This window comes from Ranitomeya imitator, chromosome 4, assembly GCF_032444005.1.
Source record: "Ranitomeya imitator isolate aRanImi1 chromosome 4, aRanImi1.pri, whole genome shotgun sequence".
In the NCBI taxonomy this organism is placed as follows: Eukaryota; Metazoa; Chordata; class Amphibia; order Anura; family Dendrobatidae; genus Ranitomeya; species Ranitomeya imitator.
Window position 1 is genome coordinate 528,591,492 of NC_091285.1, and position 16,190 is coordinate 528,607,681.

Below are 16,190 nucleotides of genomic sequence, written 5' to 3' on the forward strand. Positions count from 1 at the left end.
CTTGCTGTTGTGGAATCGTGCGAGTCCTGGATTCATCTCCGACCAATGGCGCCATCCATGAAGTCTGTGCGTTTCCCCCTATTTGCCTCTGTTTCCTCCCACACTCCAAATACATATTGAACACGAACAGACTCCAAATTGGAAACCGCACTGCAGACAGTGATGGCTGTCTATAAAGGGCTGTGGTATATGTTGGAGCTATATAAGCAATAGAAATAATAGGGTCAGCTAAAAAATTATTAAATTCTGTATGGGCTTAAAGAGTAATGTGATATTTAATTGTGGGACAACTTCATTAACCTTTTACCCCCCTCATGTAAGTTTTTTGTTCCAGAATTTTTGCTAATGTATGTGTTAAGTTTAGTGGCCCTGTGTGCCATCAAATGGGTTGCTTGGTTATGGCCACCAACAAGATGTTCCATGGAACATCCCACTTGCCTGATCTCTTTGTAATTGGTCATGTATTTCTTCAGGGGCATGATATCCTTTCCCGTCCACATTCCATCTAAGTGTGTGCGCGTGTGTGTGTCAGCAGGAAATGACCCCATGTAATACAGACGGCGTTCCATGCCACTGCAGGAAGCACCTGTCACATGGCTAGGGGAAAGCGCGAACTTCATGGCCGAAAACTATCACAAATTTCTATGAATGAGTCACTCCCCCATGCCCATACCACATTTATACTTCTTTTTTGGTGAAACCCCATACTATCAATTTCTTCCGATATGATTATGTACAGCTTTCCTTTCTTTTTTCTCCTAGATCCTTGAAGAGTCTGATATTGATAAAGATGGCACAATTAATCACTCTGAATTCCAGCATGTCATCTCCAGATCTCCTGACTTTGTCAGGTGTGTATTTTCATAGAAACACATTTACTGCCCATTTGCAGATCTGTGACTTGAGGGGCAGCAGGTTTTTTCTGTGTCTTCCTAGAGCAGCATAATGTAGGTGCAGAGACCCATATCCCACTGATGTATCACTTAGTTTACTGGGTGCAGCAGTTGTGACCTAATCGTAGTTTTTATTTGCAGCAAGTAGCAGAGCTCAGAAAGCTGCCCTCACTCACAGCAGGCTCTCTATTTACATTGTCTATAGACAGTGAGCTGCTTATCACAGGAGGGGTGTGGTCGGTCTAGCAGTTGTGTGAGCCATAGTGTGGGCAGTGATATCCGACTCCTTTTGTGAAGCCCCTCGCTACACGTCAAGCAGGAACACACTGTCAGGAGGTGGCGGTCAGAGCTTGCCTGCACCCACACCGAGTGCACGCCCGTCCGGACACTGAGCGCTGCTCAGCTCCTCCAGTGTCAGTCACCCATGCAGGAACAGGGGTTTGGGTCTAAGAAGTGCTTCCTCTCAGAATCCTAAGATTGAACAGTGCTAGATAAATAAGTCCCTCTCCTGAGACCATAGGGGCCATCCTTGGTAATGTCTCCTGTGAAGTGTACCTTGATTATTCAGAGTAAAACATGAACTGCATAAAAATATTGAAAACTATTTTTCAATATCTGCAAATGTATTTGGCCTTTATTTTAGGGGACATATCCATGATTTAAGTTTCTCCTGGATTGAAAGATACCTCTTACATTCACATCAGTTAAATATACTATTCCTATGATAACTGATAGCGAAAAGGCAAAAACTAATGGTGAACTCGAGGTGGTGCTGGTCTGGAGTAAGGATTGCCATCTGTGCCCCATGGTACGCTTCCCGGGAGACATTACTACGGATGGCATCCACTTCTTGTCAGCCCTCTGACTTGTACGTCAGGGGTGCGATTGGTCTCACACGGTCACTGCGCACGCTCCTTAAAGAGACTCTGTCACCTGAATTTGGCGGGACTGGTTTTGGGTCATATGGGCGGAGTTTTCGGGTGTTTGATTCACCCCGCTGGCTGCAATATTGGATTGAAGTTCATTCTCTGTCCTCCATAGTACACGCCTGCGCAAAGCAATCTTGCCTTGTGCAGGCGTGTACTATGGAGGACAGAGAATGAACTTCAATCCAATATTGCAGCCAGCATGCAGCCAGCGGGTAAGGAAAGGGTGAATCAAACACCCAAAAACTCCGCCCATATGACCCAAAACCAGTCCCGCCAAATTCAGGTGACAGGTTCCCTTTAATCTAAATGGAGTCGGTCCGAAGTGTCAGGAATCCAGACTCCATTAGTATGAGTTAGTAAGAGGTAGTTAAACACCAATCCATATTTCTTTATTAAAACAAGGAAATATGAATCTTTAACAGAAACAAGGAAATATTTTTTTTTTACAGTTTTGTTCTGTCTAAGCCCCATATAATAGACATATTCTTTCTATCTAGCAGTCTTTTTATACAGTATATTGTGTAGGGTTAGATATATGGGACCGGTAAAGGGTAGACTGACCCAACGTGAGTCTCGAGGCCTCGCTCATCAATTCTGACTAGTGATGCGTGAACGTGCTCAGATAGGGTGTTATCCGAGCACGCTCGTGTGCGATTAGTATTCGAGCACACAGAAGATTCTCTATGTCCGACTCCCTGCGGCTGCATGTCTCGTGGCTGTTAGACAGTGCAGGGAAAGCATGTCTGTTAGGTAATTCCGGCCACCAGATATGCAGCCGCGGGGACTGGAACATAGTATTCGAGCGCGCCGAGGACACTTGGCACACAAGTGTGGTCGCTCATCACTAGTTATGACTTCCATCTCGCTGTCAGGCTCGCTGTCCTTCACAACCATAGCTGGTTGAAGGCTTCTCAGGGCGAGCAAATGTAACAAGTTGTCTTCTAATAATTGTACACATTTTTAATGCCGTTGCATCTGGAGAAACAAGTATCTTGTATTTTCCTTTCAGTTCCTTTAAAATCATATTATGAACCTTGCTGCAGTCTGCCCTGAAAGGGAGCGACAACTTTACTACTGGAATGAACCTGTCCACTGTGATTACTCCTGAAGAAGCAGTCCGTGTCTGAGAATAGTGCGGCCATCCCTTCGCTAACAGCTACCTACCTGACTGATGCTAATACTCCTCACTACTGTTGGTCGCATACACTTCCTTGCCAGCGGCTATTACAGAGGATCTATAGAGACTGGAGCATTCAGCGATGCACTCGGCATAAAGCCAGAACATCCTTAGTTTCCTCGTTCTTCCCTGAGCATTACTGTGTGTTTTTTGTTTTTTTTTTAAGTAAATTGAAATATTTCATGTATTCTATGGTTTGTTTAGTGTCTGCCACCTTTCTCTTGGTGATTAGTTTTTACACATGCTTATTCTGGAAAATTGTATATGTTTGTTTTATAATGATTGAAGAATTGATTTATTAATAATTGACCTATTTTTATGTGTGATTCACTTTACAACTTACTGTTCAGAATCTAACTTTTAATTAAAAAGGGAACTTTCTAGAGAGTATCTAGAGAAGATGAGATTTATTTTTAAAGTTTTTATACGAAATAAAGTATCCCCGTTTTACCAAAGTGACTTCTTTATTCAGACGTTTAAAATCAGTTGTTGCCTAGGGGAATTTGACAGTGCAATGGGGGAGCTGGACACCCTTGGCCACAAACTACACGAAATCTGTCATCTATATATATAATTGTCTAAGGGGTACTTCTGTCTGTCTGTCTGTAACGGAAATCCCACGTCTCCAAATGTGACATTGTACCCGCTGACCATTACATCAAAGTCTGTATTGCAAAACGTCACTCTTTCCCTTCTGAGCCCTACCGTGCACCAAAACAGTAGTTTTCTCTCATACAGGGGGAGTACCATACTCAGGAGAAATTGCACAACAAATTCTGGGGTCCATTTTCTCCTGTTACCCTTGTGAAAATAAAAAATAAATTGAGGCTAAAAGAACATTTTTGTGGAAAAAATGTGATTTTTTTTTTTTTTATTTTTATTTTAAATTTATTTTTAAGGGTCAATGTTATAAATTTCAGTGAAGCACTTGGGGGTTCAAGGTGCTCAGCCTACATCTAGATAAATTCTTTGAGGTGTCTAGTTTCCATTATGGGATCACTTGTGGGGGTTTCAACTGTTAAGGCACGTAAGGGGATCTTCAAATCCAACATGACGCCCGCAGACCATTCCATCAAAGTCTGCATTCCAGAATGTCACTCCTTACCTTCCGAGCCCTGCAGTGCACCCAAACAGTAGTTTTCTCCCATATTTGGAGTGTTTAGGCACATCAGGAGTTTTTCAAATGCAGCATGGCATCTGCTCTCGATTCCAGACAATTTGCATTAAACAGTTCTTCTTCAATTCCAAGCTCTGCTGTGCGCACAAACAGATTTCCCCCATGTAGAGAGTATCATACTCAACAGAAATTACACCACAATTTGTGGGGTCCATTTTCTCCTTTTACTTTTGTGAAAAAATGGGGCTAAAAGAGCATTAGATTTTTTTATTTTCACGGCTCAGTGTTATAAATTTCTGTGAAGCCCTTGGGGGTTCAAGGTGCGCACCACACATCTAGATAAATTCCTTGAGGGGACAAAATGAGATCACTTGTGGGGGATTTCCACTGTTTAGGCACATCAGGGGTTCTCCAAGTGTGACATGGTTTCTGCTCTCGATTTCAGCCAATTTTGCGTTCAAAAAGTTAAACTGTGCTCCTTCCCCTCCAAGCCCTGCTGTGTGCCCAAAGAGTAGATTTTCCCCAAATATGCAGTATTGGTGTACTCAAGAGAAATTGCACAACTACGTTTGGTGTTCATTTTTTCCTGTCACTAAAAATAAAAAAAATTTGGTCTAAAAATTTTTGTGAAATAAAATTAAATGTTCATTTTTTCCTTCTACATTGATCCAGTTCATGTAAAGCACCTGAAGGGTTAATAACTTCTTGATTGTGATTTTGAGCACCTTGAGGGATGCAGTTTTTAGAATGGTGTCACTTTTGGGTATTTTTTGTCATATAGGAACCCCAAAGTCACTTCAAAAGTTATTTGGCCGATTAAAAAATGGTTTTGTAAATTTTGGTGGAAAAATGAGAAATCACTGGTCATTCTTTTAACCCTTCTAACTTCCTTACAAGAAAAACAATGGTGCTTCAAAAATTGTGCTGATGTAAAGTACCCTGTTTCCCCGAAAGTAGGACCCCCCCGAAAGTAAGACAGGGTGGGGGTTTCGGGGGGTCCTCCAATGTAAGGCCTCCCCCGAATGTAAGGCAGGGTTGGGGGGGCCGCTGTGAAATGTAAGGCCCTTACCTTTGGGCCGCCGCTGTCCCCCATTGGGTCCCCAGGCTCCAGAGGTGTCCTCAGGTGCAGCTGGGCGGGTCCAGCGCTCATGGGGTTAACTCGCCGTGTTAACCCCGCAATCCGCCCAGCTCAACAGCTCATTGGCCGCCCCTGCTCCCCACGTCACCGCCGGCCCCCGGCTCGAGCGCTGATTGGCCAATCAGCTCGAGTGCTGATTGGCCCAGCAGCTCGGGCTGTAATTGGCCGCCCCAGCCCCACATCACCGCTGTTTCCCTGCTGATTGGCACAGCGTTCCCTGCAGCACAGGCCTTCCGCACCCACAGCCGCACCGCAGAGGAAAACGTCCAGCATTTAAAAACCAAGTAGGGAAACGTACTGTATAGGGTATGGGGCTGTGTGCAGTGGGATACGGCACTGTTATGGGGTATGGGGCTGTGTGCAGTGGGATACGGCACTGTTATGGGGTATGGGGCTGTGTGCAGTGGGATACGGCACTGTTATGGTATGCAGGCAGAGGGTATACGGCAATTACCGTACAGTACCGTACCGTAGTGTGTTACTGTTACCGTACTTTGATTTGTTGTCTGCTTTCCAGTTGAACGGTGTAACGTTAAGTACTGTACTGAATTTGAAAATTGTAATTTTTTTTTCCGGCTAATGTAAGACCTCCCCCGAAAGTAAGACAGGGTGGGACTTTTTGGGGTAAAATTAATGTAAGACAGGGTCTTACTTTCGGGGAAACACGGTAGACATGTGAGAAATGTTATTTATTAACTATTTTGCGTGACATAACTCTCTGGTTTAACCCCTTAATGGCCTGTGTATATACGTCATAGGTCGCCTCCCCCTCTTTGGTGTGGGTTCCGGTGCTGAGCCCACACCTTTTTGGGCACATGACAGCTGATCTGATCAGCTGTCATGTGCTCATAACAGTATTTTGTCGAATTGTGATCCGCCTGTGGCTGTTAACTAGTTAAATGCCGCTGTCAGTCTTTGACATTTTATTCTCCGGCAGTTAACTTGAGCAAATCGGATGCATGTCTTAGTTCCGCCCTTCTGCACCCCTGTCACATGATTGCGGGGCGCCGTTTGGTTGGCATGACAACTCTGGGCCTGTGGTTGTCATTGCCGAACTGCTATGAGCGCCGCTCGTTGGTCAGCACTTATAGCAGATGAGCAGTTTTGCTACACCTAGCAGGGCTGCAGCTCTGCTGTGTGTAGCACAGGCAATCAGAAGATTGCAGATTCTAGTCTCCAATAAAGACTATTTACTATGTAAAAAGCAAAAAAGAAAAATTAAAGATATATAAAAGTTCAAATCGGCCCCTTCTGCCCCATTCAAAATAAAACAATTAAAAAAAATACCCATATTTGGTAACGCCGTGTTCCAAATAGCCCAATCTATCAAGGTATAAAAATAATCCGACCGGTTAACGGCGTAGCGAGAAAAAAATATCAAAGCAGCAGAATTATGTTTTTTGAGTCACTGCAACATTGCAATAAAATACAATAACGGGCAATTATTACATCATATCTATCTCAAAATGGTATCAATAAAAACATCAGCTCGGTGTGCAAAAAAATAAGCTCTCACCCAGACCCAGATCACAAAAAATGAAGATGTCTCGGAAAATGGCGCAATTTTTTTTTTTTTTACAAACTTTTGTCACCACTTAAATAAGAAAGGACCTATACATGCTTGGTATCTGCAAATTCATAATGCCCTGGAGAATCATGATGGAAGGTCAGTTTTAGCATTTAGTGAACATAGTAAAAGAAAAAAAAAATTGTGGAATTACCCTTTTTTTTTTGCAATTTCACCGCACCTAGAATTTTTTTTCCCATTTTCCAGTACACGATATGGTAAAAACAATGATGTCGTTCAAAAGTAAAACTTTTCTTGCAAAAAACAGGCCTTCACATGGCCATTTGACGGAAAAGTAAAAAAGTTATGGCTCTGGGAAGAAGGGGAGCAAAAAACAAAAACGGAAATACCCCTGGTTGTTGAGAGCATGAAAAATGAAAGTTTAAAAATTTCAACATTTTCGCCAAATTTCCGTTTTTCACAAAAAAAGCAAGTCATATCAAACTAATTTTGCCACTATCATGAAGTACAATATGTCACAATAAAACTTTCTCAGAATGAGCGAGACTCGTTGAAGCGTTCCAGAGTTAATACCTAATACAGTGACAGTGGTCACAATTGTAAAATTTGGCCTGGTCATGAAGGTGAAACAGGTTTGGGGGATGATGGGGTTAAATGATATTAAATACTAGTGAGCGCCTTTCAGCATAAGCCACCTGAAAAATGGCCAGGTCACTTCTTTTAAGGCTGGAGTCACACTCAGCGTAAGACAATACGGTCCGTATATTACGGCCGTAATACGCTGAAAAGTCCTCAAAATAGTGGTCCGTAGCTCCTCAGTAGGCAGGGTGTGTCAGCGTATTTTGCGCATGGCATCCTCCCAGGCTCGAGTTCATATGAGGGCGCCCTCTGCTGGTTGTCCTCATGAACTCGAGCCTGGGAGCTTTCTAGGAAAGTTCCCACGCTCCAGGAACAGCCAGCAGAGGGCGCCTTCACCGCAAATGAAGGTAAATATAGGTCATTGACCTACATTACCTTCATTCCCCGGGGTTTTGCAGCCAGGAGCAGCTGCATTAGCAGAGCTCCTGGCTGCAAAATATTTTAACCCCTTCAGATGGATTTACATCGTGGGACGTTACAGATCTTCGGAAGGTATGTATATTGTTGGCTTATTATTTTTTCTTTGTCACAGAGCGACAAAGAAGGATTGAGCGAAGAATAAATTATTACAACAACCTTTGTTTTTATTTCATTAAAATAATTTTTAATAATGTGTGTTTTTTTTTAACCCTTTACTAGTATTGGATTAATAATGGATAGGTGTCATAATTGACGCCTCTCCATTATTAATTTGGCTTAATGTCACCTTACAATAGCAAGGTGACATTAACCCTTCATTACCCCATATCCCACCGCTACACGGGAATGGGAAAAGAGTGGCCAAGTGCCAGAATAGGCGCATCTTCCAGATGTGCCTTTTCTGGGGTGGCTGGGGGCAGATGTTTTTAGCCGGGGGGGGGGGGGCAATAACCATGGACCCTCTCCAGGCTATTAATATCTGCCCTCAGTCACTGGCTTTACTACTCTGGCGGAGAAAATTGCGCGGGAGCCCACCCCAATTTTTTCCGCCATTTAACCCTTTAATTTAATAGCTAGAACGGCCAAATTTTGCATATACACACTACTAACATTAGTAGTGTGGAATATGCAAAAAAAATGGGGATATGAGATGGTTTACTGTATGTAAACCATGTCCCATATCATGTCGGGTTTAGGAAGGAGATAGCAAAAGCCGGCAATTGAATTACCGGCTTTAAAGCTATCTAGCGCTGTATGAAATAACAATATATATACATATATGTGTCTCACTGACATATATATATATATATACCTATTCTATTGTAAGCTGTCAGTGTGATTTTACTGTACACCGCGCTGAATTGCCGGCTTTTCTCTCTAACAGCGCTGCGTATTTCTCGCAAGTCACACTGCTGGTCCGTGTGTAATCCGTATTTTTGGGGCTTCCATAGACTTTCATTGGCATTTTTTTGCGCAATACGGTGACAAACGCAGCATGCAAAAAAATTAGCAGGATCCTGCATTTTTCCCATAGACTTGTATTAGCGACGGATTGTGACGGATGGCCGTCCGTCGCCTCCGTCGTGCACTGGATATGTCGTGTTTTGGCGGACCGTCAGCACGAAAAAACGTACAAGGGAACGTTTTTTCGTACGTCGGGTCCTGCATTTCCTACCGCGCATGCGCGGCCGGAACTCTGCCCCCTCGTCCCCGGGACTTTACAATGGGCAGCGGATGCGTTGAAAAACTGCATCCGCTGCCCACGTTGAGCCAAATTTTCACAACGTACGTCACGCCGATGCTTAGCAACGGACCCGTACAGACGCAAGTGTGAAAGTAGCCTAACAAATACTCGGAGATCATCCAAGCGTGCTCGGGAAAACCCGAGCAACGAGTATACTCGCTCATCACTACTAAACATATGTACAGCAAGTCATTTTTATGTTGTAGGGCATATATTCATTCTTTTTAGCATTTATTTATTCTATGCAGAGTACAGGGCAGATCTGCCTAAAGTAGATGTCGTGTGCACATACCCTTAGTACTGGATTTGACCTCCTAAAGTGAAATAGTCATTAACTGAAACAAACCAAATCATTTTTATTTTTCATCTCTTCCAAAGTGTCCCGTTCATCTATCAGACAGTGATGACTTATCCTGTGGATGGGCAATAACTATTTATGGTGGAAATACCTTTTTATTAGACTGTTTAATGTTGTAGGGTAAGTTCACACGGGGTTTTTGCTGCTTTTTTTCTGCAGCAAAACCTGATCATATTGGCAGGAAAGAAGCTGCACCAAAAACGCAGGCTTAGGCTACGTTCACATTTGCGGTGTTGGGCGCAGCGTCGGCGCCCCTATCTTTAACATGGGGGGCGCATGGACATGCGCCGGTATGCGTTGTACTGCGTTTTACGACGCATGCGTCATATAGTTAAATAAATAAGGCAGCACACTGCAGCGCTAGAACATACAAACTTGAAATACGAAATTTGAACTGCATTACTGCACTAGAAATATGAAAAATGAGAGCGTTTAGCGCATAAAAATGGCCAATTTTATGTGTACCTGGTAGCCACTTTACGGCATCTCTCTTATACCAGGTCCTACGCTTGCCTTACCTCGCTGAGAATAAACGTCTACATCTGAATGGGTACATGTGAAACCTCTTCCTAGACTAAAATTCTCTCTCTCTATGGAGGGGTATTGGACCTGCTGTAATTAAAACACCTGTGGCTAGAAGGCGGAGTGCACGATCAGAAGGCTAGAGAATACATTTCAAAAACCTGACCTGCACATCCAAACATAGACTAAGTGTGAACAGGTGCTGAACCTAGAGTCGCCAACTCGTATATAGTTAAATAAATAAGGCCTGCTGTAATTAAACTACCAGGTACACATAAAATTGGCCATTTTTATGCGCTAAACAATCTCATTTTTCATATTTCTAGTGCAGTAATGCAGTTCAAATTTCGTATTTCAAGTTTGTATGTTCTAGCGCTGCAGTGTGCTGCCTTATTTATTTAACTATATACGAGTTGGCGACTCTAGGTTCAGCACCTGTTCACATTTAGTCTATGTTTGGATGTGCAGGTCAGGTTTTTGAAATGTATTCTCTAGCCTTCTGATCGTGCACTCCGCCTTCTAGCAACAGGTGTTTTAATTACAGCAGGTCCAATACCCCTCCATAGAGAGAGAGAATTTTAGTCTAGTAAGAGGTTTCACATGTACCCATTCAGATGTAGACGTTTATTCTCAGCGTGGTAAGGCAAGCGTAGGACCTGGTATAAGAGAGATGCCGTAAAGTGGCTACCAGGTACACATAAAATTGGCCATTTTTATGCGCTAAACGCTCTCATTTTTCATATTTCTAGTGCAGTAATGCAGTTCAAATTTCGTATTTCAAGTTTGTATGTTCTAGCGCTGCAGTGTGCTGCCTTATTTATTTAACTGTATATGAGTTGGCGACTCTAGGTTCAGCACCTGTTCACACTTAGTCTATGTTTGGATGTGCAGGTCAGGTTTTTGAAATGTATTCTCTAGCCTTCTGACCGTGCACTCCGCCTTCTAGCCACAGGTGTTTTAATTACAGCAGGTCCAATACCCCTCCATAGAGAGAGAGAATTTTAGTCTAGGAAGAGGTTTCACATGTACCCATTCAGATGTAGACGTTTATTCTCAGCGAGGTAAGGCAAGCGTAGGACCTGGTATAAGAGAGATGCCGTAAAGTGGCTACCAGGTACACATAAAATTGGCCATTTTTATGCGCTAAACGCTCTCATTTTTCATATTTCTAGTGCAGTAATGCAGTTCAAATTTCGTATTTCAAGTTTGTATGTTCTAGCGCTGCAGTGTGCTGCCTTATTTATTTGACTATATACGAGTTGGCGACTCTAGGTTCAGCACCTGTTCACACTTAGTCTATGTTTGGATGTGCAGGTCAGGTTTTTGAAATGCATGCGTCATATAGACGCACAGACAGGGCGCAGAGGACGCTACTTGTAGCGTTTTCCCTGCACCAAAATTCCTGCTCTGTGCAATCTTATGACAACGCATGCGTCGCAAAACGCAGTGTTGTGCACATGCGTTGGTTGCGTCGCAGACGCTGCGCCCAACACCGCAAATGTGAACGTAGCTTTAGGTGCGTTTGTGGTGCGTTTTGTTCATGCTTTTTTTTTCTCTTTGTGCATGCCAATTAAGTTGAGTGCACACAGAGAAAAAAAAGCAACTTCCTGTAGATAGATAGAATGAATAGATAGATGGATAGATTAATAGAATGAATAGATAGATTGATAGACTAGATTGATAGAATAGATAGACTGATAGAATAGATACATTACCTGCAGTATCCTCTTCCCCGGCATTTTCCCATGGTGCAGAGGTTGCCTCAGGTCAGGCTGTGAGGGAGCTCAGGCTCGGTGACGTCACCGCTAGTTACTCAGCCTGCGCCCGCTCCGTCTCATTCATTCCCCAGTCGCTTACAGCCGGGAATGGTTGCATTACCAGTTCTCCCGGTGTGTAAGCTGCGTGGGACACTTGTTATATAGGACTACGACGGATCAGGGAGTATACTTTTGCTTTTTTATTTTATTTTTATTAGAGAAGATCGAGGGCTTCGCTTTGGAATGGCAGAACAATAAAAAAGATGGTCAAAACTGTGTGGTGTTTTATTTAATTAAAATACTTTTTTCTGCATGTGTATGTTTATTTAACCCTTTAACTGCTATAGGATTAGTAATGGATAGGTGTCTTATTGACACCTCTCCATTAGTAAGCTGGCTTAATGTCACCTTACAATAGCAAGGTGACATTAACCCCTTATTACCCCTCTTCCCACTACTACAGGGCACATGGGAAGAGTCGGGCAAAGCGCCAGAATTGGTACATCTAATAGATGTGCCTTTTCTGGGCAGCTGTGGGCTGCTATTTTTAGGCTGGGGGGGCCTATATCAATTACCCCTTACCAGCCTGAGAATACCAGCCCCCAGCTGTGAGCATTAGCAAGGCTGGTTGTCAAAAATTGGGGGGACCCCACAACATTTTTTAAATTATTTAAATAATTAAAAAAAAAGCGTGAGGACCCCTCCATTTGTGATAACTAGCCTTGCTGTAGCTGACAGCTGGGGGTTGTAGCCTCCAGCTATGAGCTTTGCTTGGCTGGTTATCAAAATTAGGGGGAAAACACGCTGTTGTTTTTTTTTAAATTATTTATAGTGCAGGAGCGGCAGATGAAGACATGCATCCGCCGCTCCCGCTCTCACTGTAATTAGTGGCTGCAGGTGTCAGATAATGGGAGCAGTAGTCCCATCAGCTGACACCAGTGATTGGAGGTGAATTTACACCTCCGACCTCAGCTGATCGCTCCCGCTGTCTTCTGACAGCGGGGAGCAGTGGCTCTCTGACCAGTGGGGAGGATTTCCCTGCCGATCAGAAGCGGTGTTTGCGGCACTGTGATGCATATGACAGCGTGTAAAACACTGTAATGTCGGGCCCCCCATTCAAGTGACTGGGGATCGGGTCAGTTCTGCTAGATGACAGGCTGCATGAACGCATCATGCAGCTGCTATCTAAATGTAGCAGAGCCGGGTGTGATGTCATATCCGGCTTTCCTTGACCTTTCTGCAGCAATTACGCTGCAAGAAAAGTCAACCTTGCATATTTGCAGCGTTTTTTTCACCATACTTTCAAGTCAATGTGTGAAAAACGCAGAAAGAAGTGACATGCCCTATGTCAAAAAAACGCTGCAAAGCATAAAATACAGATCACACAAAAAACCAATGTGTGTGCATGAGATTTCTGAAATCTCATAGGCTTTGCTGGTACTGTAAAAAGCAGCTGAAAATTAGCATAAAAAAGCAGCAAAAAAACGCAGCAAAAACGCCCTGTGTGAACTTACTCTAAATTCTGAACCTGAAAAGTTTTTGTGTTGAACATTATTTCAGTGCATTTTCTCTTGCTTTGATGTTCTTTCTGGCCCCATTATTGGGGACACATGCCACTCTTGTAACTTTACCTTGTGGCGTCCTGTTCCCACCATCTTTATCCTGCCCCTGTGCCTCCTTGTTCTGTACGACCAACGACACCTCCTTTTCCATCTCTATCCCCCTAATCTCTTGCTGCACTAATATGTTCTATCCCATTACATCCCCTTGCTCCAGGTCACCTTTCCATATGTGATGGGCTGGAGGCTCCTGAGATGGTGCTCGGTGTGGAGCTCCTGCAGGGTAAGTACAGTGACTATGGAATATGGCGTCCTCTACATGATCTGTGACCTGCAGGGACATTAGTGGAGGAGACTACACTTGGCTTACAGTCGCTGATGACGTCGGCCCTATCCCATGTACTACATGTGATGGATGATGTGGGGCATATTGGGGCAGTGCCATATGACAAATGCCATAACATCACTGTCATGAGGGGAAAGAATCGGTAGCGAGATCACGTGACCCAACTCCACACAAAAAGTATCGGATTAACTCTTAATTCCCCGCCATTTGTCACAATCACTGCAGCCGTCCAACATTATAATAAGAGAATATAAAGAAGACGCAGACACAATGAATGGGGTTTATTAATTTTTATTGTTTTCTGTTATATAGTTTAATTTAATGTAATCATCCAGCGCCATTTATAGGATTTACTGCATAAAATGTGACCCAGAGGAAGGCGAAACAACCCCATGTGTGGGGAAAAATTCCTTCCTGACCCCAAGTCCTGGCGATCGGCTAATCCCTGGGTCACTGCAGTGTCAGCGCTGGATGGGCCCTGTCACCCCTGTACATGGGGTATTATATACTTATCTAATACTTATATTTCTACCTTATCTCTATCTCTAGACTATATAAAGCTTATGTGTAACTAAGGGGGCACTTACACTGGGCGATTATCGGGGATGGACGATCTTATGATCCGTAATTTCCCGTTAATTGTGCAGTGTAAACAGTCAGGCGACCACCCGACCAACAAACACAAGGTTGGCTGCTTACACATTATGTCCTCATTCTGCCCTGTATGTATGTGGTGTGCAGCCGCAGCGGGGGACCGCACCCTGAGACTGACCGCAATCTGATTCCATAGAAATTGTAATATCTGTAGGTGTAAAGGCTCGGGTTCTGTTATCCCGTCCATGTTCTCTAATTATGTGTCTGTATTTGGTAAGGCTACTTTTCACAGACTAGTGAGCATTATTATTTACGCTGTCATTTTGTTATTTTGTTATTGTGCTGCTAGCATTGTGCACACGATATGCTGTAGGCATTGTGGCGGGGCAATTCCCAGCAGTGTCACAGCTTTGTATAGCTCTTGCTTTACTCACTGAGTCAACTTAGCTTCCATCTAGTGAATCCGACACCAGCTGTGACAGCGCTTTATTTCATTATATCTTTTACCATTGGGAAGCCTTGATTTTCATGCCCTGCAGCATTTTGTGTGCACCATTTATTAAAAAATCTTTTCTATATACTCACCATCTAGTCTTGAGGGATTATTTCTCCCTATGGGGTCTGCTTTTTGACCGTACTTCTTTATCCAGAGGGTACGGTAGTGATATGTTTGGGTATGTTTTTACATGCTGTTTTAAATGTTTTTATATATATAGGCACTGTGTTTTTCCGCCTCAATAAAGCATTGTTCACATTTTCTAAATAACAGCTGAGTGTGCACATTTATTGCGCTTCTTTTCTCTCTTTTTTTGCACACGTCGCAACCGTCGTGCAACGGTTGCGTCGTGTTTTGGCGTACCTTCAGCACAAAAAAAGTTACATGTAACTTTTTTTGCACGTCGTGACTGCCATTTTTGGCTGTGCATGTGCGGCTGAAACTCCCTTACAATGGGACAGCGGAAGCGTCGTAAGACTGCTTCCCCTGCCCACGTCGGGCATTATTTTCACAACGCGCGTCGGCTCTTCGGCCCCGTGCCGACGCTAGTGTGAAAGCAGCCTAAGGTGCAGGGAGACGGCGTCTACAGGAGCCAAGAGCCTGTGACTAAACAAGGACATGTACATGTATATATTCATAGACATTCTAGATCAGACATTGAAGGCAAGACTGAAGGGCAGTGACATGGAGGGATGGACATCAGTGTCCTGGCTCTATAGAAGCCAGCAATGCTCTAGATCAGGGGTCCCCAACTCCAGTCCTCAAGGCCCACCAACAGGTAATGTTTTCAGGATTTCCTGTGCATTGCACAGGTGATGCAATTATTACCTGGGCAAGACTAAGGAAATCCTGAAAACATGACATGTTGGTGGGCCTTGAGGACTGGAGTTGGGGACCCCTGCTCTAGATTACATAGAGGCAAATAAGAAAGGACTGAAAAAGTGTAATGATGATGTAGAATATATTATTTTACGCTTACTCTGACTTAGAAACCCCTGAACAATTCTATTTTTTTATTAATTTACTATAAATATTACAAAACTATAATTATCTATACTTATCCTTTGTTACCTATATTTACCCATGCCTTTAATTTATTACCTATACTTATCCTTTGTTAGGGTACTGTCACACTAAGCGACACTGCAGCGATACCGACAACGATGCCGATCGCTGCAGCGTCGCTGTTTGGTCGCTGGAGACCTGTCACACAGACAGCTCTCCAGCGACCAACGATCCCGAAGTCCCCGGTAACTAGGGTAAACATCGGGTTACTAAGCGCAGGGCTGCGCTTAGTAACCCGATGTTTACCCTGGTTACCGTTGTAAATTTAAAAAAAAAACACTACATACTTACATTCCCAGTGTCTGGTCATGTCCCTCGCCTTCAGCTTCCCGCACTGACTGAGCGCCGGCCGTAAAGTACAGCGGTGACGTCACCGCTGTGCTGTACTTTACGGCCGGCCGGCGCTCAC

At 43.7% G+C, this 16,190-nt stretch overlaps 1 protein-coding gene across 3 annotated transcripts in view; it reads left to right on the top strand.

The window, feature by feature from the left end:
• The window catches only part of CIB1 (calcium and integrin binding 1), a 51,906-nt gene extending 48,452 nt beyond the window's left edge, over positions 1-3,454 (top strand). For 2 of the 3 annotated variants that reach the window (XM_069766176.1, XM_069766178.1), the window contains exons 6-7: positions 763-851; positions 2,832-3,454. In XM_069766176.1, coding sequence (XP_069622277.1) covers positions 763-851; positions 2,832-2,853 — 111 coding nt within the window. In that variant the 3' untranslated portion in view covers positions 2,854-3,454. The remainder of the gene's footprint in view (positions 1-762; positions 852-2,831) is intronic. The other variant, XM_069766177.1, reaches the window with a different exon arrangement.
• Positions 3,455-16,190: the final 12,736 nt, after the last annotated feature.